General features: G+C 33.0%; 1 protein-coding gene across 3 annotated transcripts in view; it reads left to right on the forward strand.

The window, feature by feature from the left end:
• LOC132735092 (syntaxin-binding protein 5-like) overlaps positions 1–25,394 on the forward strand; it is a 119,603-nt gene extending 94,209 nt beyond the window's left edge. For all 3 annotated transcript variants that reach the window (XM_060721996.1, XM_060721995.1, XM_060721994.1), the window contains 10 exons: positions 4,987–5,106; positions 7,513–7,635; positions 7,883–8,029; positions 9,634–9,719; positions 12,885–12,975; positions 15,208–15,319; positions 15,868–15,963; positions 17,408–17,532; positions 18,008–18,132; positions 19,401–25,394. In XM_060721996.1, coding sequence (XP_060577979.1) covers positions 4,987–5,106; positions 7,513–7,635; positions 7,883–8,029; positions 9,634–9,719; positions 12,885–12,975; positions 15,208–15,319; positions 15,868–15,963; positions 17,408–17,532; positions 18,008–18,132; positions 19,401–19,538 — 1,163 coding nt within the window. In that variant the 3' untranslated portion in view covers positions 19,539–25,394. The remainder of the gene's footprint in view (positions 1–4,986; positions 5,107–7,512; positions 7,636–7,882; positions 8,030–9,633; positions 9,720–12,884; positions 12,976–15,207; positions 15,320–15,867; positions 15,964–17,407; positions 17,533–18,007; positions 18,133–19,400) is intronic.
• The last annotated feature ends 318 nt before the right edge of the window (positions 25,395–25,712 follow it).

Consider the following 25,712-nt stretch of genomic DNA (forward strand, 5'->3'; position numbering starts at 1 on the left):
CGTGACTCAAAAAGTATTTGACCTACAGTCATGAAACTTTACAGGAATATTGATTAGCATGTGCAGTTGTGCACCAGGTATTTTCGTCTGGATTTATTTAGTATTTTTAGAGTTATTGCCCTTCACTTTTTTGCGATTTTCAACTTGTGTCGCAAGTTTCTCAAAAAGGATTTGACATAGTCATTTTACCTTATTGGCAGGTTGCTCAGCATATTTTAGATTTGCACCTGGGGTTTTGCTTGTGGATTTATCCAGTATTTGTAGAGTAATTTCCCTTGACTTAGTAAAAAGATTGACAGAACAGTGGCGCGGTGGGGGCACCCGTGTCCTATGGACACATTTCTAGTTTTTTTTTTGTCATACATACAATCATTTTTAGCCATTCAGTATCATTTTGGATTAAAAAATAATAATAAAGTGAAATTTTTGTCTTTTTTGCATAGTTATAAATAAGCAAATTTATTTGTTTGATTTTTTTACGAAAAAAAAGGAATTTATTGGTTTATTTAAAAAAAAAATATATTTTTGTCAGTTCAGGTCAGTTCTTTTTTTTTCTTGAAATTGTACATTTGAAAATGTACTTTTTTTTTAGTTTAGTTAGATTGATTAAAGAAGTCCTCATACTTCACTGTGCACAACAGAATGTTTTATGAACTGGTGATGGAAAAAAATCCTCTTTTTTAACTAATCTTTTCCGCACACTGTAAAGTTTTTTCTTGTTATAAAAAATATTAGAATATTTTAGCAATTTTTATATGTATGACCCTTTTCCCCACTACAAACCTGTCCGGTCAATTCCATTTTTATGTCAAGGTATTCAATTGAATTGCATGATTCCTTGAAAAAAGAAAGTCTCGAGGCAGTGCTATCTCTTAATATAAACATTATTTTTATACGTTTTTATGGTACAAAAAATGGAAAGCATATAGAGACCTATTTTTTCTTTTAATCCTCACACTAATTGACCATTTCTCATATCACATTCATTTATTGACAGATGTCTTGCATATGGTGTTTAGCTACCTAGTTTGGACCTCTATTCTTATGTACAGTAGGAGGTTGATATGGTCAAGGTCACCAAGTTTAAAAATAGAGAGATACAAGTCATGTGTACCTTAAATATTTGGGATCATGTGTACCTTTGGGATAAATATAATTACCATTCTATGAGGTTGGCAGGGTGACCTTAAGTTTGATGGAGTCCAAAGTCATTGAAGTTACCCAGACAATATTTAATGATATGTGTTACTTGAGACCAAAGAATGTTGTTCTCATTCATGAGCATTAATTTGTTCTATGATGAATTATGAGGTTCATTAAGGTCAAGGTCACTTAAGTTAAAGATAGACTGTTCTATTTTTCATCGTAGAGCCTTAATTCATTTATTGTCAGATATTTTAATGCTTGATATGTAAAAGTCTACATCAATGGGTTTTAAAATTGGATAAGGGCAAGGTCACAAAGGCCAAAATTCTTTTTCAATGTAGGTTGCCAAGTCTGAGTGGCATCTGGGAGCTTTTGTCATTGTTATTGTGTAAATTATCTGATGACACAACCATTATCAATTACAAATTCAAATAAACCTTGCCCCACCAAGATTGTTTTCCTAGAATAATTTTGCTGTTTTTTGGGAGCGTGTCGATTCAATTTATTAGTTTAAGCAATTTCTATATCTAAATATTATGTACTGAAATGAAGCACCTATCAGTATCCAGGCTGGCGTGTATTTTATACTAGTAACATAGGCATGCTGTAATGGTATGTTAGGCATTAGAAAAACGAAATAGTCACCACAATTGCATTTTTGATTCAATATTTGTCATTTAAATGTCCGTCCGAGGATCTAGATATTGAAATAATTTTGAATTTAGTTTAAATTTTTGAGCACTTGTCAACGTCCTGTGTCTGTGACTGCAAACCATTGATGTTACACATTTTTTTCCTATTCTTTTTTTTAAACTTTTCGATATTACCAATATATGTTTTCTTTTTTTATGTCTCTATGTCTGTATAGTGTTCCTTGTTTATGTGTACGTGTATCTGTGTGGTAATTTCTTAAATGTATGACAGAAATATGCCAAGTATTACTTTTGAAACTTATTTGTACATTAATTTGTATTTGATAAAAATTATGTACTCTCAAATTTCTACTTTTGTGAAATATTGTAATTTATTCAATTTCTATTTAAAAATAAACTTTGCATTGAGTGGGAGTATATGGCAACATGGGACTGGATGCACTCAGTGAACTTGTCATGTCTAATGGCCATTAACCTTCAAAGTTTATTGGTACTTGATCTATTTGTGCACTTAATTACATATTATGACAGACTTGGTCTCGGTTTATTAGCCAACCAGAATAGCATAGTAGGATAAAACTTGAGGTTTCTATTGACCTTGGTGGCTATTGTCGGGTTGAGCTGCTAAAGTGGCCTATGTTTTTCAATGTCAATTCTGGTCCATCACTATAATTATGATTGAAGTCCATTGGTCATTCTTTTACCATAGGATTTAAAGCCTGTAATAGATTTTGAGCAATTTGTTCCGGATCAGTGTGAAACTCTTGAAACACATAAGAAGTTGCAACTATTCTGCCCATGCAAAACCCTGTAAGATGAGAAAAGAGAAATTTTGTGGAGGCTTCATTCATACATTGAGGCTTGTGATATCCAATTAGTCTGTTGAATAATCATTACAATTTATCCCTCTGATAATAGAACACATAATGGTATTAAGATATTTTTGTCCATTTGGTTAATGATTTCTGTGCTGTTTAGCTTTGATTAATAATGACAGGTTGGAATATGACGTGTTTTTTTTTTACAATCTGAAAAATTGTTGTGTTTCAATGGCAAAAGTTTGCTGCCAAAGTTGTTATATAATCTTGGTTACTTTTAACTTTTGTGGCCGAGTGGTTAAGGATGATGACTTTGAATGGCTTGCTGGTTTTGCCTCACCACTTTGGGTTCAAATCCTGACAATAACCTTTATCTTGCTGAATTTATATAATGGACTTGTCCTGTAATTTTGGAATGGTACATTGTTAGTTTTAGGGAATTGAGTGTGAAAATTGTTGGGTTATTTAGTAACCAACTGCATAGAGCCTGGAGATGCTGACAGGCACTGGTGTTATTACCAAATTATTATCCATTCATTTATTGCAGACTGTTAATAGTTTGTTGTTAAATTTCTTCGATGAAAAAGTGTGGCATTAGGTCAATATCAAATAAGGTCATGGCAATGTTAAATTGTTAAAACAATGGCCAAACCATTCAACAGGAAGAATTTTGTTCATTTGTTTGCACATTTTTGAATGAACTTTGTTTACTTTTACAGCAACAAATTTCACAACTGCACTTTTATATGTTAAATTAAATTGTCTTGAAGCATTCAAAAAAGGTAAATTTATGTACATCTTCTACTTGCACAAGGTTTGTAATTTGAATGAATTTTGCATATTTTTTTTTCTATTTTACCTTATAGCCAGCCAGTTGTTACTAGACTGTTTTACATATATAGGTAACAGTGGCTGTTGTTTTTTGTTTGTTTTTTCATGTGTGCATCATGTTTCATTATTTTTCAGACCACAGACATAAATCGTAACTTTAGTGCAGTAATGGGTTAACTCCTATTAAATTATATAATGAGTAAGCCCGTTACTGCACTAAGGTGACACAATTTGTTTTTAATTTTCCTAAGCTTTTTACTTGCAGCAGGGAAAAGGTGCATTTTTGTCTTTATTCTTTTGACAGATATATACCACATATTCTTGTAGGCTTTATAAATGCTTTTATACTAGTGCTAGTTATATTTTGAATTTAGTTGTTAATTTACCATCATTACATGTACAAATATTCAAGTACATATATTTAGACAACATTAGTTGTTTAGAAAAATATATCATATACTATTATAACAACATTTCATATTCAAAAGCTTCTGTTTTTAAGGTAACCAGAGGTGAAATTATATATATTATTTTTGACCTGCTACATAAAAGAACATTATGAATTATATTAACAATCTATGTACTTCTCATGAAAATTATTCTAAATGATCATATTAATTAGAGGTTTCAATGCTGTATTATTTTTTAAAGATAAATTAAAAAAAAAGTGAAAATAATTCAACATGTGTAAATTTTCTTTTGTTTTAAAACCAAGATCAGGTCTTTCTGTATTATTTGAATTAATTGATTAAAAACTAAAAACAAAAAAACAACTTTGTATATACATATTTTCAGCAAGAGTATCATGTAGCTAAAATTTTATAATCTTAGCTTTAATGCTTTTTCATACAGTTATTAAGATATCACTTTTTCAACACAGTTACTATTTCTTATTCTTATATTGTTATATAAATGATCTAATTATGCTTTATGATAGTACATGCTTCTATGTTAAATTGAAAGTGCAAATAATGATGCCCTAGGAATTATCTTGACATCAAAGAATACAGGGAGTGTGTCTGTCCCCTTTATTTTTACTATTTTACATAACATACTCCTTTTTGATATTGTAGGGATATTAGCGAAAGTTCTTAATAAATAAACCAGAAAATTCTACTGTAAACTCTACTTATAAAAACACCGATTATAACACTATACCACTTTATAACAATGCTTTTGTCACGGTCCCAATTATTGTTTTCAAACTGGTTGCCTCTCAGATATAGAAATATAAATTTGACAGTCCCCTGAATATCGTTATAAGCAGAGTTTACTGTTTGTTTTGGAAATTTTTAAAAGCAGACTGAATTTCTTGAAGAACGAAATTGGATATGTAACTTTAGTATCAAGGTAAATTTTGAGTTTGCAAGCTAAAAGAAATTTTTAAAAGTTAAGACAGTATCTTGACAATGAAACATTGAAGATTTTTTTAACTCGTATTTTTATAGATAAAGGTCACTTTCAAATCAGCATAAAGGTATAGTACTTTACCCTGATTTGTTTTAAATAAGAATAAGTTTAATTTTGTATTTTTTCAGACAAGAATGATGGGTCATCGTTTTCCCGGTCTCGAAGTTCGAGTATGTCCAGTCTTGAAAATGTGTCGAAGGAAGCCATCCAGTGTCTTGTCTTCGCTGATTCTTATACTCGCAAATTTGGTACGATTTTCTTTATATCAGCAAGCTATTTTTGTCAAAAAATGCATGTTAAATCATGAAATATATTGCTGTTAAGATAAGGCTTTTATTTGTTTGATAGCAGGGGCCGTTAACATGCGTCTTCCTCCTAGGAAAGTGCTTTTAAATCATGCAGTTATTTATTCCCTATAAATAGGGTCGGTGATCACAAAACATAAAATCTGTTTACGATAACATTGTGTAAACATATATCATGTTCTGGGCAAATTTCAGGAAAAGTACAATAGCTGTATTGCAAAAATATGAACCATTAATGTGTATTTGTGTATGGTGGAAGCCATAAGTAGTGACCCAATGTTATTGTACCCAAGTGTCACATGATCACCCAAACTGTAAAGCAGAAGTGTTGCCATATGACCTCGATAATGTTGTTGCAACATTAACTGCCAAACAAAAATAATGTTTAAAAAAAGTTGACCAATTTGAGTTTGGGTGTGTCACCATTCTCTGCTGTGAGTTAAGGTTCTGTCTGGGAGCTTGTGATATATTTTGTGAGGTAGTTAGTCGAAAGTTGTTTTTTCCACTGTGACTGTTTGAAAAAAATTGAGTCTCAAGAATACAATGTGAGCCTACCACATAAAATTTCTGCCTCTAACATTGTTATCTTAGCCTCGTGTTTTAAATCAGATACTACGCATGAAAGGTTTGAGCAAGGGATGTCTACACGTCAAAAGATTTTCTTTGTGATATGGCTGTCTTTCATATTGTCATCATAAACCCAAGAAACGTCCATTATTTGTGGAACAAAGGGACAATCTGTCTACATTTCATGTTAGATTTCTGTCAATTTTTCGGGTACTTAATTATAAGGCAATATGATTGTTGATGAGGTGCTGCTTGATTTATTTTGCCACATACCTCTTGATATGCTGTTTTTGTTGGGTTATGTTTACTGCAATTGCCAAAACTCCTGTTATATTTGAAGTCTAGACAAACAACTGCATGGTTTTAGAGAAATACTTTTTAGTCTGCTATGTAAAAAAGGCAAACAAGTGGAAGAAGCAAAGTTATGAAAAGACCAATGAAATGAAAGAAAATGAGCTTATGCATGAGTTGAGGGGCCATGACACTGAGATGGTGTGAAAGGGAAATAGAAAAAAGCTATAATAGTTCTAGTTTTACCTGCATTATAAACCTCTAACCTGCTAGACCTTGGAGTGATTAGCCTTTGAGCAAGGCCAGCCTTCACATTTGAGTAGTTTGACTAGGCTCTATACTATTGGTAGTTTAATTTTTGTATTTTGTATCAAAATCCCTTAAACTTTACTAATTTATACAGAATTTACTTTAGTTTGATTCTGTAGGAAGCTACAAGATTATAGACATTATACTCTTGGCTCTATTTCTGCAACCAACCAGTTTTGAGCAATGACTGTAAAGTTTCTTGCCCAAGGAAACAAAGGCTTGCCCCTAACTGGCTTTGAACCCACATAGACTACTAGTCTGATGCATTAACCAATCAGCAATACCGCCACTTTAATTTTGAATGAACTCAGGGCAAATACATTGGTCAGCGGGTTAACCTTTTCCCTTATATAAGCGTGTTTCGACGGCTTTCCCCCCCCCCCCTTTTTGAGGCCTCAAACAGTGAAAAAATGCCCTATTTAGGCCCAAACACTGTTTTTTCGTTTGAGAAATGTTGTTAAAAAAAGTGACCACTTTTTCGGCGCTGTCCCAATCCAAATATTACATGAGGGGGTTGCAGAAGGGGGATGTGCCCCTTCTGTTTGGGGGGTTTGAAGGGGGGCGGAGTCCCCCTCATCTCCAAGAAAATTTTGGACATGTGACAGGCTAAAAATGGCCTCAGGTCCATCTTAGGGTAACTAGTAACCGACGCTGAAATGCCTTTTACTCTATCTCCATTCATTGAGAAGTTGCAGCACTTTGAAATCAGTTTTGATGGAAAAAACAATGGAAAATAGTGATTTTTGGCAATTTTGAGACGTCCCCCCGTTGCCATGGTAACAGAAAATTTACCATTGAGCATGCTGTTACAGAGGCTATGGTGTAGTCAACATTTGTGCCAAGTTTCATTAGTATTGAAGCATTTTTTACAGTTTCATAGCAGTTTGAACTTGTTACAGGAGGCTTTTCAATGAAAACGGCCATTTTTCGCAATATGCTCATGGGGTAAAAGGTTAAGGGTTTAGTAACAAGCAAGTTAATAAAAAAATTCACACTGGGATAGATCAACAGCAGCAGAAGTTCAAAAATAATTTCTTGAATTCAAGTCCTCTCAGATTTGTAGTGAAAGATGCACTGTGGGAAATATTCAAATCAGATGTATATCTTCTTTTAAACATGAAGATAAGAAGAAAAAAGAACAAGTGATAGTTATGATATTCATTTGTTTTTCCACCTTTTCAGATAATTTTACAAGCCCCTGTTTGTGGGTGGGAACAAGCCTGGGCTCAGTGTTGGTAATAGTGCTAAATCTTCCTCCTTCAGGGGAGCAACGGTTGTCTCAACCAGTGATAGTTTCACCTAGTGGTAAGATTTTTTTTGTGGTCATATGAAAATATCTACACAATAAAAGACTGTGGCACAGAAATAGGGTTGTATCTTTTTGACTTTAAATAAAAATCTGTTTCAATTTATTTATTTTGGGTAGTCAGTGTTTAAGAATCTGTGAATAAATTTATATCTCCATAAGTATGATTTAGAATCCAAGTAGCTGGAAAATTAAAAAAAATAAATTATTTAACGGATAACCCAATGTTTTTATCAACTTTTTCAGGAACAATATTTCGGTTAAAAGGTGCCATCCAGTGTATGTCATTTTTAGACTGTAATGGTATGATTATACCCACAGTTACGTCAGGTGCATGGCGGGATTCTTCGAAAGATGACCAAGCAAAAAACTCCAAAACACAAAATGCTACACGTAAGCTTGTTGATGCTTAAATTGTTTTGTTGGAAACAGAGAATTTGTTTGGGAGTTATAAACCCTGATTTGCTGAAGATTATGACCCTTTGTTTTCTGCTATACATTGTACTTGCAGACTGTTATGTTGAACTGCTTTTCTCTTCATTTGCATTTGTATGTGAACGTTTATTTTAAAGCTGCATGTGGGACCCACTTATGGCAACCTTTAAACAAGAGTTAACACCTTTAAAATGTGTTACTTAGAATAAAAATCTGTGGCTTTTAGGTATGAAAGTATACAGTCAGGACTCATTTTAACGGCACTGTTGGTTCCCAAATCATATGTCAGTATATCGAATTTGTCAGTATATTGAATTTCATCATTCATCATGTAATGATATGCTTATTCACTGGTATCTGAACATTATGTATTTAGATTTATAATAAATATCTATAATGTAAAAGAATTTTGTGTTTATGTGTTCACTTTATTATACACATTACATATCATTCACATAATACAACAACTTTATTAAAATAATAGCAACTAAAATAGTTAAAGATTGATAATAAAATGATAAAACATTATAATGATAGGACTTTTAAAAGTTAAACTTTAAAAATTGATTGCACACTGTTTGTTGTCTTTGTCAATTAACGGAAAAAGTCTTTGATACTTTTCTGAACCTTGTTTGATTTTGTATTGTTTAAAGCAGACATCAATGCCCAAGCAGTGTCTAAATATTTCGGATCGAAGAGGGTATCCTGTTGTTCTAAATAGTTTATCACATCCTTGCCTGAACTTTCGTAACTTTCCTTAAAACTGCGACTGGCATGTGTAACAAAATTCAGCTGACAACAACACGTTGGTATTGTAATAAGGTGTAACAATCAACTAACCAAGCTCACAATACCTGTTTTAACACCTTGTGGCTTTTGTTCACGGCTAATTGATACGCCTAGTGTCAGTTTAACGGGTACTGATTGTATAGAAAATAACACGTTTGGTTTCCAATTTTATTGAGTCGGAATACGAATTTCCGTTATAAAGGATTATAATAACGTTGAAAAAATTTGGCTCCCACCAATTCACTGTCGTTATTTGAATTTGTCAGTATAATGGATTCCGATGTATTGAGTCCTGACTGTACATGTACTTACTCTAGACCTTAATTTTTAAGTTGGATTCTCTAGCAATGCTTCACATTCATATATGTGTCATCCTATATGTGGCTGTGTACAGGGAGTAGTTACCTTTTAAGCCTGTCTGTTTCATGAGAAAGTCAAGCTACAATATATAATGATGGCTGCGGCATGGTTGTCGTCACCATGCAAAAACTTTTATGTAACCCATTATTCAACCATTTAAAATGTATTATGTTATAAACTACAAACATGGAGTACTTGCTAATCTTAACAAGGTGCAGTTTTTAAGCAAGGGATATAATAATATTTCGGAGCTATGGCCTCTTTTATTTTTTAATTCTTTAACAGATGAAACTTAACACTGCTTGTAGGGCTCTTGTTTCAGTTTTGAAGTAGGTGAAACTTACTTTAGTAGGAATATATAAATGAACGTGAATACTTTTATCATGTATTCAAATAAGTTTTTCTTTCTACAGCTCAAAAATTAAAGATATCACCGAGTTCTTCAACAGAAGTTACAGATAGACAGTTTGCAATCATTTGTTCAGAAAAACAAGCAAGGGTGAGTACAGAATTTAGAAATATGTATTTAGTTTGAGATTTATTTTGCAACAACAGTGCTGTAACTGCTAGATTAAGTCAAGCCAACTGTCTTAGCAAAGCAACTCTTAGGTTTTGTAATTCTTGAAGAAGTTTTATTTAAAAACTTAAATAGTTATGGTTGTTTGGCGTCTTTCCTTTCTTTGCTGGTGGATGAAGTATGGCAATGTCTCTTGTTTGCTATTTAACGCTTTAGCTGGTAATAACATTTTTATATCCCCAAAAACGAAGTTTGGGGGGGGTATATAAGAGTCACCCGGTGGTCGGTCGGTCGGTCCAGACGTCCGTTGCATTTTCCTTGTCCGGAGCATAACTTGAAAACTAATGGCTGGAATTCAATACAACTTCATACAATGGTCAAGCAAATTGAGAGGAAGTGCAGTGCACAAGAACCATAACTCTATCTTCACTTATTACAGAGTTATTGCCCTTTGTTACTTTTCCTTGTCCGGAGCATAACTTGAAAACTACTGGTTGGAATTCAAAAGGTCATGCACAATAAGGGGAAGTGCAGTGCACAAGAATCATAACTCTATCTAAAGTAATTTCAGAGTTCTTGCCCTTTGTTACTTTTTTATTGCTTTCTTTTGTCTGGACCATAACTTGAAGACTAATGGTTGGAATTCAATATAACTTCATACAATGGTCAAACACATTGAGAGGAAGTGCAGTGCACAAGAACCATAACTCCATCATGACTCATTAAAGAGTTATTGCCCTTTGTTACTTTTCCTTGTCCGGGGCATAACTTAAAAACTACTGGTTGGAATTCAAAACAACTTCATACAATGGTCAAGCACAATAAGAGGAAGTGTAAAACTCAAGAACCATAACTCTGTCTAAAGTAATTACAGAGTTATTGCCCTTTGTTACTTTTCCATTGCTTATTTTTGTTTGGAGCATAACTGGATGACTAATGGTTGGAATTCAATACAACTGTATACAATGATCAAGCACATTAAGAGGAAGTGCAGTGCACAAGAACCATAACTCCATCATGACTAATTACAGACTTATTGCCCTTTGTTACTTTTCCTTGTCCGGAGCATAACTTGAAAACTACTGGTTGGAATTCAATACAACTTCATACAATCATCAAGCACATTAAGAGGAAGTGCAGTGCACAAGAACCATAACTCTGTTTAGAATAATTATTGAGTTACTGCCCTTTGTTACTTTTCCATTGCTTTTTGCATAACTTGAAAAGTACTATTTGGAATTCAATACAATTTCATACAATGGTCAAGTATATTGAGAGGAAGCGCAGTGCACAGAAACCATAACTCTTTCTTGACTCATTTAGGAGTTTTTGCCCTTTGTTACTTTTTAATGTCCAGTGCCTAATTTAAAAATAAATGTTTGGAATTCAATGAAACTTCATACAATGGTCAAGGGCAGTGAGATGAAGTGCAGTGCAGAAGAAGCATAACTCTATTTTGACTTACAGTTATTGCCCTTTGTTACTTTTTTGTCCAGTGCATAACTTGAAAACTAGTAGTTGGAATTTAATACAACTTCATACAATGGTCAAGCGAAATGAGAGGAAGTGCATTGTACAATAACCATAACTCCATCTTCAGTATTTGTAGAGTTATTACCCTTTGTTCCTTTTCCTTGTTCCGTGCATAACTTAAAACTAATGTTTAGAATTCAATGCAACTTCATACAATGGTCAAGCGCAATGAGAGGAAGTGCAGTGCTCAAGAAGTGTAACTCTTTCTGGATTTATTACAGAGTAATTCAATAAAACTTCATCAATGGTCAACCATATTGTAAGGAAATGCAACATACAAAAACCACACTTATCTTTAATTGCCCACAACCATAACTCTTTTTCAATTCTTTAACAAGGTATTCTGTTACTTGTAACTTCCTCATTTCTGAAGCAGTCTTGCGGGGGTATTTATCACATTTAGTGATAGTTCTAGTGTTGACTTACCGATTTGCTTCCTCTAGAAACTTTTTAACATTTTAATTGGGATTTGAACCTACAACAGAGCAGGTGGTACAGGAGATAAGTTAGAGAATGGTTTCCTATTACCATATATGAGAATTCTGAGGAATTATTAATCCAAACAAATCATTTTGCTGGTATGACTGAGTGACAGAGATACTGTAAAACACTTATTATTCATGAGAAATTTATTTTCGCTAATATTCGCGAGCTTTCTAAGACGCGAATTCATATTTCTCGCGAATATTTCACTTTGTCTATACACTTGTCCGAAAATGAACACTGTCCGAAAATGCGTACACATGGATATATATCTGCGGAAAGTATCGAAACCAGTTCTAGTTACATCATGTAGCTATTCAAGTGTTGCAGTATATACATATCGTACAGATTACTCCTGTAATAATTTAGTATTATTGAGGAATTGGAAAAAAAACCTTCTTCGCTGCATATTACCTGTGTCAAGGAAGGTAACTGTGACTTGCACTAGAATTAAGTATAAACAAATTAATGCGTAACAATCACCTTCTTCATGTACCTGAAAAAAAAACAGAAAATACGATTTTCAGAATAACTGTTTCGGTATTTGGTACAAATACTTTAGCACCTGCGAGTTGTTTGTAACATTTCTATTTATTGTATCTTATTGTATTGTACTACAGTTTAAGCCGGAGGGTAAACATAATCGTTTGCTACAGGTTAGGCAAATTACAGTACCGTTTAATTGATTTTCGTCTGCTTGCCTTTGAATGGCTAATCAGTGGTAGTAACAATGCTAGAGGCACGGAGTATAATCAGGGACAATACATGACAAACACAGTGAACAAATAATTATCAAACTTTATTGACATATTTTTAGAAAGACGGTTTCACTTAACAAGAAGATTAGCAAGCTATCAGAAAAATCGATACAGATATAAATGCATTCGTCGCACAATAAACGACGCAAAGTTAGTGAACGGACAGGACAGAAAATATCCGAATGACATCGGGTTTCCGGTTTCACATTTTTCGGGAAGACGCGAATTCATGTTGACGCGAAATAATTATTTTGGACATTTTGCCTCAAATTCGCGAAATAAGGTTCTCGCGAAAAATAAGTGTTTTACAGTAGTACTGAAATTATATATGCTACATTCTACATTAACTTGCTGCTCTTTTAAATGTTTTCAGGTTGTGTCCTTGCCATCACAGACATGTCCTTACAAGGCCAGAATATCCGAGTCATCCTTCGTTATAAAGGCTGATGTAGTTAATCTCAGGGGTAAACATCTTCCTTAAATCTATGTTGAACATAAAACTTATATTGTTATTGGTGATGTTGGTAGTTTTCACTCTGAATCACAGCAGTAAGCTGCTTTGAATTTACCAGAGCACAGTTCAGCCATCAGGCTTGTCAACTTGCAGTTTACCAGTACTAGTTGCCTTCAGTTTCGCAAGGAACTGATAACTTCTGTACATGCCAAAGCAGAGGTACAGTGTAAATGACCGTAGAAAGGATCTAATGATCATAATCATAACAAAAGATGCACCATCTCCTGATTCACCGGCAAGCACTCTACCTATTGAGCAAACTGGACTGTTCTTTTATATTGTTAACATTGGACAAAAACTTTTTATATGCCAGAAGGTAACTTCTGTTGTATTATGGTATGAAAAATCTTTGTCCAGTCAAAACTTGAGAAGAAATATAAGCCTAATTTTGTGAACCTAAATAGAAACATTTTCTATGACCAGTAGATGACCCCATTTGATTTCAAGGTCAGTAGGTCAAGGTCACAGGGACACTGGTAAATCCTTGTCAGCTCAATAACATGAAAGGGAATAGGCCAAGGTTTTGTGAAACTTGATAGGAATATTGCTTATACCAAGTTGATGACCCCTATAGATTTAAAGGTCATTAAGACAAAGTTCTAGGTCACAGTGATAAATGTCAAATCAATAACTTGATCTTGTTGTTTTCATTTTTTTTTTCAATCAAGTCATTTAACATAGTAAAGTTGTATATCTTACAATAGCTCATACTTTGGCCATTCGCAGACACACAGAGTTCTTGTTTAGACCTAATTTTTTTTGAGGATACATTCATCTCAGGGTAAACGTCTTCCTTAAACTCATTGAACATTCATTGTTTTCAGGGGTTAACCACTTCCTTCATAAGCTAATCTTATGGGTAAATCTCTTGCTTTAATTTATAGTCTATATGTTGATTTTACTTGAAAACTTGTGTTTTGATGTTTAAGTTCCAGAGATTAACATTTTACCATAAATATGTTCTCCATATTTAATTCCAGGGGTTCTTTTTACATATAAATATTTGCAAACTGTCATATTTTACCTATGTTGATAGTAGGAATGAAGTTGTTTTGTAAACATATATTTTTCCTTAAGCTTACTTTTACAGGAAAATATCCCAAGAAAATTGACATTTATAAAACATTTTGATGTAGAAACTTACCACAGAGCCTAAAGTTGCTAATAAATGTAAAATGTAAGGTAAAGGAAAAATGAGTTTACAGACAAACTTGATCCTTAATATAATTGTTTACGTATTGGTCTGAATACACAAGTTTGAGGGAATGCATCAACCTTAAAACTGCTGTGGACACATTATTTGATAAGTGATGTATCAACGGTTCGAAACTGGAATCAATACGCGTTGACAGTTTCCATGCTTCAAGACCCGAGACATTAAAATTAATTTGAAGCAAAAACATATTTCGTCTGCTGTATTTCCAAGATAAATTTACAATGGATTATTGAAACAACTACATCATTATCAGATTCAGGAATCAAGAGCAGTTATATCTGGGGAAACAGCTCTTAAATTTTTGTTAAAGTGTCTGAAAGGAGTGAATTAGCATAAATATATTTTGTCAACAATTGCACATATTCAGATTGTTGTATTGAACACGATGTGAAAAGATTTGTTCAAGTGATATGTGAAGGAACGTTGTCTTTTATTTTTACCCATACCCTGCTGATCACCTTCTTTAAAATTGGAATTGTCCTTTATGACTTTAAGGCATTTCAATGTTGAAATAATAAAATTTTAGTAATTCGTCATCTTTGTGCAATAACTGGTTAACTCCTAGAAGGACATAACCTGTTACTGCACTAAGGTGACAAATTGATCACATTGAGTCTCAGGTTTCAGACTTTGAATGATTGTATAATGAGTTCTTATCTTACAGCTAGTGGTCTAACCTTCTTGGAGATCTAAAAAAAAAAGGAAAGAAAAAAAAGTATGAGAAGAGAATTATAAAATTTGGCTGAAGCATTGAACAGTCAAACCTATCTTTGTTTGGAAAAGGAAAATCAGCCATTATTGATTTAGTCTGAGAAAAAAAAATACATCATAATACTTTGAATGGGGAAAAGCAATGAAATTTATTTGCATTATTTAATACTGTGTACATGTGGTAAAATAGGAGATGGTCTCCTTCAAAAGTTTGATTATACTATTTATTGAAATGTTATATTTTATATTTTGTAGGTGAGAGTGTATGTTTGGCTTGTTACGTTGCCAACGGACACATAATGGTGTACAGTCTACCTAGTCTCAAACTGCTGTTAGATGTCAATTTTCTTGCTCTCACTGATTTAAGGTAATTTCTTTCATTCGTACTGTTTTCTCGCGTTCAATATATGTAAAACTGACAGCCTGACAAGTTGAGCTTAGTATGTAAGATTTAAACAGTTGATAACTTTCTTGGCCAGCCACATCATGATAAGCTTCGAGTTTAGGAAGAGACATTGGTAATTAACAATTATCAGAACCACTGGTTCCGCGAAAGCCCCGCAGCGGTTTCCCGTGTGTTAATTTACTGCGCAACTGACTTTAAATTATGACAATTGCAGGGGCTACATTGGTGCCCATCTGGTTTTTCGTACCACTCATTTAGTTAACTTGTGAGATATGTGACTGGTCACTAGCAGGGAAAATTGTCAATTATTGACAAGTGTTTATGATAAAATATAAAAACTGTCTTTCAATGCAAAAAGGCTGTCCATTTAGTTAATGAATTGAATATATCTGATAAATTCAAATGTTTATTTGCAGAATTCCTTATAATTAACATGGGTTATTTATAATTCTTGTGAAGTAGAGCATAAAATTGAAAACAATTATAGCTAAATGCCATTTGTATTTCAGAGTTGCAAGAACTTTCTGTTTTAGTAACCATGGACATGCAATGTATATGTGTTCACCGACAGAACTACAAAAAATTACATACTCTGCTGACTTTTGGTAAGTTTCTGTACCCTTACCGCACTAAATATCTGAAATGGACTTTCCATCATTTATTCTGGACAAAACAATATATAATTTTTAGGGAAATTTTCAATTTAAAATAAAATAAAGTACTGACTGAAGAGCAAACAGTGCATTCCCCTAATGAGATCGCACAGATTTTTCAGCTGATCTTGGTCTACACTGGTTGCTATTGTAGAATAAGTTCTCAGCTGGATAAAGGTTAAAAACAGTCAGACCTTTGAAGCCTTTCTTGATATTCCTTCTTGGTTGAAGGAATACCTTTCATGTCATAAACATAAGTACAAGGCATGTGTTTGCACTTGTTAGAATTGTTCCAACATATGTTAGTAGGATTGCTGTCTTGCATGATGTTATTCAAAGGTCATGAGTGGGATTTTATTGGAAATGAATTTCAGATTATTTCAGTGTATTGATATCATGTTGCTCGTGCACCCTACTAATGTCAGTGTGACATTGTTACTTAATATAGTAATATTCGTGACATAGCCACAGACAATAAATTTATATTGGTTGAATCCTCTAGGATAACTGATTGTTCATGTAAATATAGTAACATACTTGCATGTAAAGTAGCAAAGGAACTATAAATCTATTTTGGTTACGAGTAAAGGATTGCTATAGTTAAACTTGGTTAGGAGAAAACATCATATTATATTACCCACTACAAAGTTATTAAGAAAACATAACAAATTAAATCCATTTGCGAATGGAATACATGAACATTTTTTTTGTGGCAAATTTGGATAATTTTTAGCTCGACTATTCGATAAGAATAAGTAGAGCTATTGTAGTCACCCGAGCGTCGGCGTCGGCGTCCGCGTAACCACTTATGTTAAAGTTTTTGTAATAGTTCAAATATTTTCAAAGTCCATTGACATATGGCTTTGAAACTTTGCACACTTGTTCACCATCATGACCCCAACCTGTAGACAGGAGGAGGTAACTCTATCAAGCATTTTGACAGAATTATGCCCCTTTTTCGACTTAGAATTTACATTAAAGTTTTTGTAATAGTTCAAATATTTTCAAAGTCCATTGACATATGGCTTTGAAACTTTGCACACTTGTTCACCATCATGACCCCAACCTGTAGACAGGAGGAGGTAACTCTATCAAGCATTTTGACAGAATTATGCCCCTTTTTTGACTTGGAATTTACATTAAAGTTTTTGTAATAGTTCAAATATTTTCAAAGTCCATTGACATATGGCTTTGAAACTTTGCACACTTGTTCACCATCATGACCCCAACCTGTAAACAGGAGGAGGTAACTGTATCAAGCATTTTTTTTTACTATCAAGCACTAAGAATAGTCGAGTGTTGCTGTCCTACCGACAGCTCTTTTTGATAATATAGTGCAATATCTCCCTAAATTTTGATTTTCATGGAATGTAATCTGATGGTTTGATTATTTCAGTGATAACCTGAATGAGATGCTGGGAGAGCTCTTCTTGCCTACAGAAACCCCCGATGCTCCTAAACAGAGCTTCTTCAAAAACCTGTTTGGGGGAGGACCTTCCGCATTGGATAGAGAAGAACTTTGTAAGTTTCATTTATCATTATGATGGGGAAAAAAAAACAATTTGAGATTCATTATTAGCTCAGCTATTCGAAGAATAGGAATAGCTATTGTACTCATCAGGCATCAGGGTCACTTTTTGGATAAGTTTTAGCGCAAGGTGATATCTCAAAAACTCCGGAAGGGCACGGTTTTAAACTTCACACACTTATTTGAGAGCGTAATTGGAGATCAATGCCCATGGAGCATAACTCTTACACATATTTTGACTGAATTATGACCCTTTTTTGGTTAAAGTCTAGAGGAATCTTGGGTATTTGGGTTTGTTTTTCTTTTTTCAATTAACTGCTTAAGTTTTGGTTTTTCTACTTCATTAAGCATATGTTTTTAAATTCAATTTGCAATAAGTAAAGTTTACTTGATGAGAGGACTTATCTGCTACTTGCAAATTTTTATATAAATGAAAAACCAAAAAATCAATTCTCTTTTATGATACAGTTGGTGAAGGAAGTGGTAAGGTTGGTCGTAATATAGCAACGCGGGTACCAGGCTCTGGTGGTATGCAGAACCTACAAGCACAGGCGCAAGCAGCTGTTGGTGGTGAAGTTGGTAGGGCCAGATTGGTATGTGCGAACTTATTATTATTTCACCTCACAAAATATTCATACAGATGATAAAACTGATACAAAAACTTTACACTTTAATATGTACCCTTCTAAATTTGTAGAATGAATTTGCTCAGATTTAATTTGGGAACATTCCATTTAGAATAGAAAGGGATTTCAGTATAGAGATGCAAAAATTGTGTTTCCAAACGTATGGAGCCTATTTGGGGGTATGCAGACTGGCCTGGTTCTATAACGGTGACAAATGCCAGTGACTGTTGGCTCCAGCAGGTTCAGGCTGAATAGGATCCAGTCTGGTCAAACTCTACTGATGTGCAGGCTTCTCTGGCTTTATTCTTGTGACAAATGCCAACAGCTTAAGAGGCCAGCAGGTTAAGGGTTCACACCCTCCTAATTTGTATAATGGAGTCTGTGCTTTGAATTCAAAACGATCCCCTTGTGCATTTGAGAGATTTCAGTAACAGACTGATCAAATTGGGCAGCAAAGAGGATCAAGTTTAGTCAGATTGTACAAATGTACCGGCTTGACTGGCTCTATATAGCTGGCATAGACATGTCAATTTTGCAGGAAACATTAAAATGTTCAATGTAATAACTCCTAGACTTCTATGTAAATAAGTTGTGAGAGATATAAGTCTATGGGTATGGGGTTTTGAGTTTGAATCAATTGAAAGTTGCTCATGTTTTGTGTTACTTTGGTCAAAGAGATTTGCAAAAGGCTTCTACATGGCTAAATAATTAAGGTCACTTACTTCAGGTTAATTGCACCTATTGGCAGTTGGTTCAAATCTCATCAGGGACTTATAAACTTTCATGTAAGTTGTTGGCTTAAATGCATGGATTGGCCTTGTGAGTAAAATCACCCTATGACCTTTATAATTGAAATGGAAAAAATATAGGCGGCGTCACGACAAAACCAACGTAATGCGTTGCGACCAGCATCGATCCAGACCAGTCTGCGCATCCGCGCAGTCTGATCAGGATCCATGCTGTTCGCTTACCAACCCTATTACAAGTGGAGAAACTGACAGCGAACAGCATGGATCCTGATCAGACTGTGCGGATGCGCAGGCTGGTCTGGATCCATGCTGGTCGCAAATGCATTACGTTGGTTTTGTCGTGACGCGGCTCATATATCTAGTGCAAAGTTTGTCAAGATTGTAATTTGGACAAATCCATTTAAGGTATTTGGTGTGGAAAGGGTTAAGATTATAAAAGCAATTTTCAACCTTTTAAGTCTATAGCTTATGTTTTATTTCTTACAGTTACTGGGAGAACGTGGTGAGAAGTTGTCCGGGCTTGGTGATAAAACGGAGGAGATGTCCATGCAAGCTGAGGCTTATGCTAATACCGCTCATCAATTAATGCTGAAATACAAGGACAAGAAATGGTACCAGTTTTAGAAAATGAGACTCTTTAATACAGAGGGGAACCAGCTGTTGAGAAAACTGTAAAAAATACTGAAACCGTACAATAACAGTAAATATTTGCAAGAAAACGTGTGTTGATTTCAATTTTGGAAATTGAGAAAAGATATTATTGGAATATTGAAACCAGAAAAGATGAGCTTGTTAAAAAGAACACATTATCTTTTGTGTGTGTGGAAAGACTTTCATGGTGTTTTGTGAAGAAGAAATAAACGTGAAAATCGTAAACTAAAACATAGAACTGTTTTTACAAGCAGTCTTTAAATGCTATAGTGATAGACGATGATTTTTTTATTCACTGCACAGGAAGTGATAGAGGTTCCTCCTCTATGGCTCTTACTCAATGTCCGATTTATGTTAAAAAATATTTACGCGTAAACGAGGCTTTTGCCAAGTGTAATGCAAGTAAGGAAAGGGGTTTTTGTTTGTTTTTGATTTTTTTTTTTTTTTCGTTTTTTTTTTTTATATTATCATTATTATTTATAAAAGTGATACTCTGTTGACAATGGAGTAGGGAGTGTTAGGTGCTGACTTTGATATTATACTCACTTGTGTACATAGACTGTAATTTAATGCAAGATGGAGCGTGATCCGCTTTCAGCTGTGAAGTTGTCGGTAAAACAAAAAAAAACCTTCGCATTTACTTGTTATGGAATGTGGAATGCTACGCAATGCGCCACTAAATTGTTCAGATGTCTGAATGCTTTAACGGGATTTTTTTTTTTTTTTTCTGTAAGTAATTTTCTCTTGCAAAGTAGAAGTGATGCCTGGAGTTTCGATGCCAGTTGCACTGTGTACACCATTCTCTTTTGAATCAAATCATCACAAAAATTGTTTTGACAGTGTGTTATGAAGTAATTGTGATGTTCATATATTTAGATGTAGGCGGCACCATTTAATACATGCACGTAGTCAGACTTTGTGGATGACTTATACCTGTTAGTTGTTAGCTATGGCCTAAAGCTTTAAAAGGAAAATGAAGGAAAAACAAAATAATCTGTTATATTTTTAAGCAAGTTCTTTCCCCCTATGTTTTCCCTTTGATAAATGTTGTTTTCCAGGTGCAATGTTCCTGTAGGACTATCATACCTTTATTTGTGAAATTAGCAGAAGAAAAGTGCTTGGGCTTCAATTTATAGTAGTCCAGAAATATGTATTGACTGATTGAAAGGAATTTCATTACTTACTGATTGACAGGTTGTCAGTGATATGATTATCTTGAAGTTCTATTCCTTCCTCTTTGTAAATTTTTATGTTAATTATGACTCGTTTGTAAAAATGGAACACTTAAGTGAAAGCAGCTGTAGAAGTGAATGCTATCGTATCTGACAGTTCTATTTTTAGCACAATATGAAAAAGTGTCACATGTGTTCTATTTATAGTATGCCAGAAGATCATGTTGACAAAAGTGTGTTTTTTCTATTGTACATTCTCACAGGTAGTTGATAGTATCACCCAAACTGCGGTTTAAAAATGTGCTTGTGTTGGATTTTTGTGCTGTGTAATACAACCATTTTGTACATTCCTGCCGAATTTCATCCCTTCACACAGCTGATATGTGCAAAATAGTTAATGAAAACACAGTCTAATACTCCTTTTGTTTTCTTTCACAAGTTTAATTATATATTTGTGTCAAAGACACTTAAATTAACATTCCAGTGAAGTTTGTTTTTTTCTTCGCAAGAAAAGAGAACACATTCTTTATTAAGAAACATTTTTTTCATCTTCATATTCTATTGAAAATTATTTTCATTAACTTCATGCAACAATTTTATAATTAAAAACAGTCAATGCTTACAAATGTATATATAAATGTTGCTCAAGTTATGGCTTTATCTTAAGATTCATGTAGTGACCAACATTTGACACTTCAGAAAATGGAAAATTCCATTCCATACAGTTTCTTTTATATTTATTGTACCCAATGTCAAGGTTTCTGTTCATTCCACAATGATTCCAGTTTTTTTTTGAATGCCAATCTTTCAGTGTATTTTTGGTTTTTGATATTGAAATATTAACTGGGAGGTTTGCAATACAGATGAATCTTAATGTTTCAAAATGAATATTTTGATAAAAAGAAAACTGACAGTATTTTTTAACATTATTCTCTGACATGTTTTGACATTAATTGTTTATATTGATATTACAAGAAATTGAACTTCAATTTCACAACTTTTTCAGTCAGCATAAATCTTTATCTCTCTCTCTCTCTTTTTTACTTTTTTTTTTCTTAGGTTTTTCTTTTAAAATTCTTTTAATTTTTTTTATGCTCTCCAGTTTAGGGTATGTTTACTTATACTTGTATATTTTCTGACAACTAATTCATTAAGGAAGATTAACTGATGATATGATTTGGTAGGGATACAATATGAATTGATATATGATACAATATGATTATGTGCCAGGGTATATCAGTCCAATATGATTTTTATGTATGTTGGGACGTTAAATTGTATATCCTTCAGAAGTGAATTATGGCATTCCAACACTTATGCGAGCATTTTTTTTTTTTTTGTATAAATATATATATATACAATATTTAAGATTAGATACACTATATATTTCATCCTTTAGAGTGAAAAATATACGTAATATATATATTGTGTTAATTCTAGATTATACTTTGGAATTTTGTTGATTTTGTTGTCTATAGAGATATATGATTTAGTGATGATGATCACCTTTATATTAAATATTATTATATTTATTGACAGAAATAATTATATATATATATATTAGCAATTATTTATATTTTGTTAATACCTCGGTGCAATTCTATCTCTTTATGATTTTGTGATATTCTGTTTGTTAGTTTGTTTTGTTCTTATCCCTCGCCCATGTCCCCACCCCGCAGTGTTTGTAGGAAATCCAGATAAGTTGTAGATTTTTTTGTTTCTGCTTATCTACCGCGACACAAAAATTCGTTCACAATATACTTAAATATTAATTTAGAATGGGAATGCGGAAGAAAAAAAAAGCACTATTGTTGTACAATTTCAACTGCTGTTAATTTATTGTTAACCATGAGCATACAAGTGCTGGTTGGTCCTTTCTTTCTATCCTGTGTACATTGGTACAAGCCAAAGCTATACTTCTATATATAAATCTTAGGTTGAGTATGTCATTGTGACTAAAAATAGAATTTACTTTTCATTGAGGCTAAAAATAGATTTTACTTTTCACTGAGACTAAAATTAGAGTTTGCTTTTCACTGTGACTTAAAATAGATTTTGCTTTTCACTGAGGCTAAAAATAGATTTTACTTTTTACTGAGACTATAAATAGATTTTACTTTTTGTAATAAGCCACATTTATAGCTTGGTTAAAGCCCCATTGGAATTTTTGACCCTGTTATTTTATCAACAGCATAAATAGACTTCAAAAGAAAATGTCCAGTGGCAGGAAATGAGTGTGAAAGTAATGTAAATACCTGATGTTACGCACATGATGCAATATTAGAATGAGCTTATTAACAAATTGATAGGTTGGAAGAAATGGGTTTATCGATTGAAGTGTCTTTGGAGTAAGCAACCAATTTATTAAAGGGACTCCACTGAGGTATTTTGATGTGATAGGTCTGGAAATATATTTTGAGATTTCTGTAATACATGTATTTGAAGTGGGTTGACTGGACTAATGACTTGTTTGCATAAATTCAGATCATTTTTGCTTACTCTATTTCGCGAGAATAATCATTTACATGTTGCAATATGAGCTAAAAATGAAGTATTTGAAACTCTTTTTCTCAAAATGGACTAAGCACAGATAATACCATTTTATATTTAATTCTGTATACAAAATATATTTTCTTTAGTATTTTTTGCATTTCTTTCTGTTTTAAGTGGCCCGGCTGATTTATCTAGGAAAATCAAATTTTATGTGTTTTGGCCTTCAAGTGAGTTCCTTTAAGTTTCATTATTACTATATGTGAACAAAGAAATTAAGATTTTTCTTATTTAATGTTGGGGTTTTTTTTATATAAGAAATATAAATAAAAGAAGAAGTTCTATTTTTGTAATTTGTTCAAAGGTCAACAGTATGGTTATTTGATTAAATCATCTTTTGTTTGCAGTTTTATTACTAATGACATTAAATGGCAGTTTTAAGCTTGGTAGTTAATTTGTTGATATTCATCCACATGTGTGTATTTTTAATTGTGACGAATAGTATTTAAGTATGTTTACAATGTAATACTGTGCAATACAGTGCTGAACAGTGCAATACTGGACCGAACCATAAGTTACTATATTATACCATTAGTTACTGTATTGTAAAGCTAATTTAATCTTTAAAAGCAACCTTTCAGAATCAGTAAAACAGTCTTCATTTGGTATTGTTATTTACAATTACTGTGAGTTAGTATTATTATAATTTATATTAACACTGTTTTTATTAACACAATGAAATTGAATAACAAGTTATGGTTGTATTTCAATGATGCTACATTGTGGACACTGATTAAAAGTAACAATTTTTTTATATTATATTCAGGAGACTGTTTCAGAAACACATTCCATGAAATAGTGAATTTATTTTTTTATTGAAACAAAAGAAACATTCCTTAAACAGATATTTGAAATGTTTTTTTCTCAGCCTTTGGCATATTTTTTCTTTCTTTATTTTCTTTTTTTTTTCTATAAATGTTCTTTATAATCATGAGTGCTAATTTGTTTATAATTTCTAGTCAAAATGATAGCAAAAAATCTGGAACATATTAAAACAGGACAAGTAACAAGATGTCATTGCCATGTTATCTTTTCATCCAATACGGCACACATTCCGCCATTTTGTCATGTTCATTATTGCAAAAGGGGCGGTGGGGGGAGGCGGATTTTCCCATTGTAAAAAAATGAGAAAATGGGAGAAATATTAGCCAACTGGCCTTTTTAACAGTCCTTTTGTGTTTTGATGGTCGTAATGTGATGTTCATGTACTTTATATTATAATAACAGTATCAATAAAGGATTGATACACAACGCATATCTGTCAGTCAATTGGATACCAACATAACGGCTTATCTAGTTGGTAGTTGCCTGTCCCGTTATTTTATATCCCAGAAATAAACATTTCTAGGTGCATGTATTTTTTTCATTTTGGATCATTTAAGATAAGCTTGTGCAGATCTTAGGAGATTTTGAGTTAACTTTTTCACAATTTTTTCATGATTTTAAGGTTTGCCTAAGAATGTGCTGTCTCATGATCATACTTTCAAGGTAAAGTCGAAATAAAAACTGAACATACATGTATGGCATTAAGCAGTTCAACACCCTGGAAAAAAATCCTGTATATTATTTTTCTCATTTCTATCTTATTCTGTTAATAAAAAGATTGTCTATATTGTTTAAATAGGGCAATATGTTACTATAACAAAGTTAAATATAAAAGTTGAAAAATGTCAGGTATGTTTGTCAGAGATTGACACAGAAGTTCATTTCATTCTTACTGTAGATATTATAAAAAAAGTGGGTGGGGTAACTTAAATAAAAATAGTGGAAAAAAAAGCTTATTTCATAATTACTGTCAATATTATTAAAAAAAAATGGGGTGGGGTAACTTAAATAAAACACTGAAAATTGATTTTTAAAAACATCATTTGATGATGTAATGAGGAGTACATGTGGAAACAAATTTAAAGTAATTAATTTTGTGTAAAATGGTAGTTACTACATGTATTTGTACATTTTATGTATGTTTACTTGTTATTTATTCAAAAGTGCAATACCTAATAGCAAGAAGGTTGATTTCAGGATTTGTTAGCATCAGGGTTATAGCTTACTTCTATGTTCAGTAAAATATATTACCGTATATTCAGTAATAAATGCCCCTGGGTATTTTCCAAAAGTGGGGCAATAAATTTCATTATATGACCAATACTGTGTTGATTCAATGTAAAACTCAATGGAAAAGATGTACTGGATGCACTGGCAGTGTTAAAGTGTGTGCTAATTTCTTTGGATTTATGATAAACAGCAGTTGTCATGGTGACTATATATATTAGCATTCATTATACCCCGAAAAACTAAGTTTGGGGGGGTATATAGGAGTCACCCGGTGGTCGGTCGGTTGGTCGGTCGGTCGGTCCAGACGTCCGTTGCATTTTCCTTGTCCGGAGCATAACTTGAAAACTAATGGTTGGAATTCAATATAACT

Source organism: Ruditapes philippinarum, unplaced genomic scaffold, assembly GCF_026571515.1.
Source record: "Ruditapes philippinarum isolate M1 unplaced genomic scaffold, ASM2657151v2 ctg497_1_1_1_1, whole genome shotgun sequence".
Taxonomy (NCBI): domain Eukaryota; kingdom Metazoa; phylum Mollusca; class Bivalvia; order Venerida; family Veneridae; genus Ruditapes; species Ruditapes philippinarum.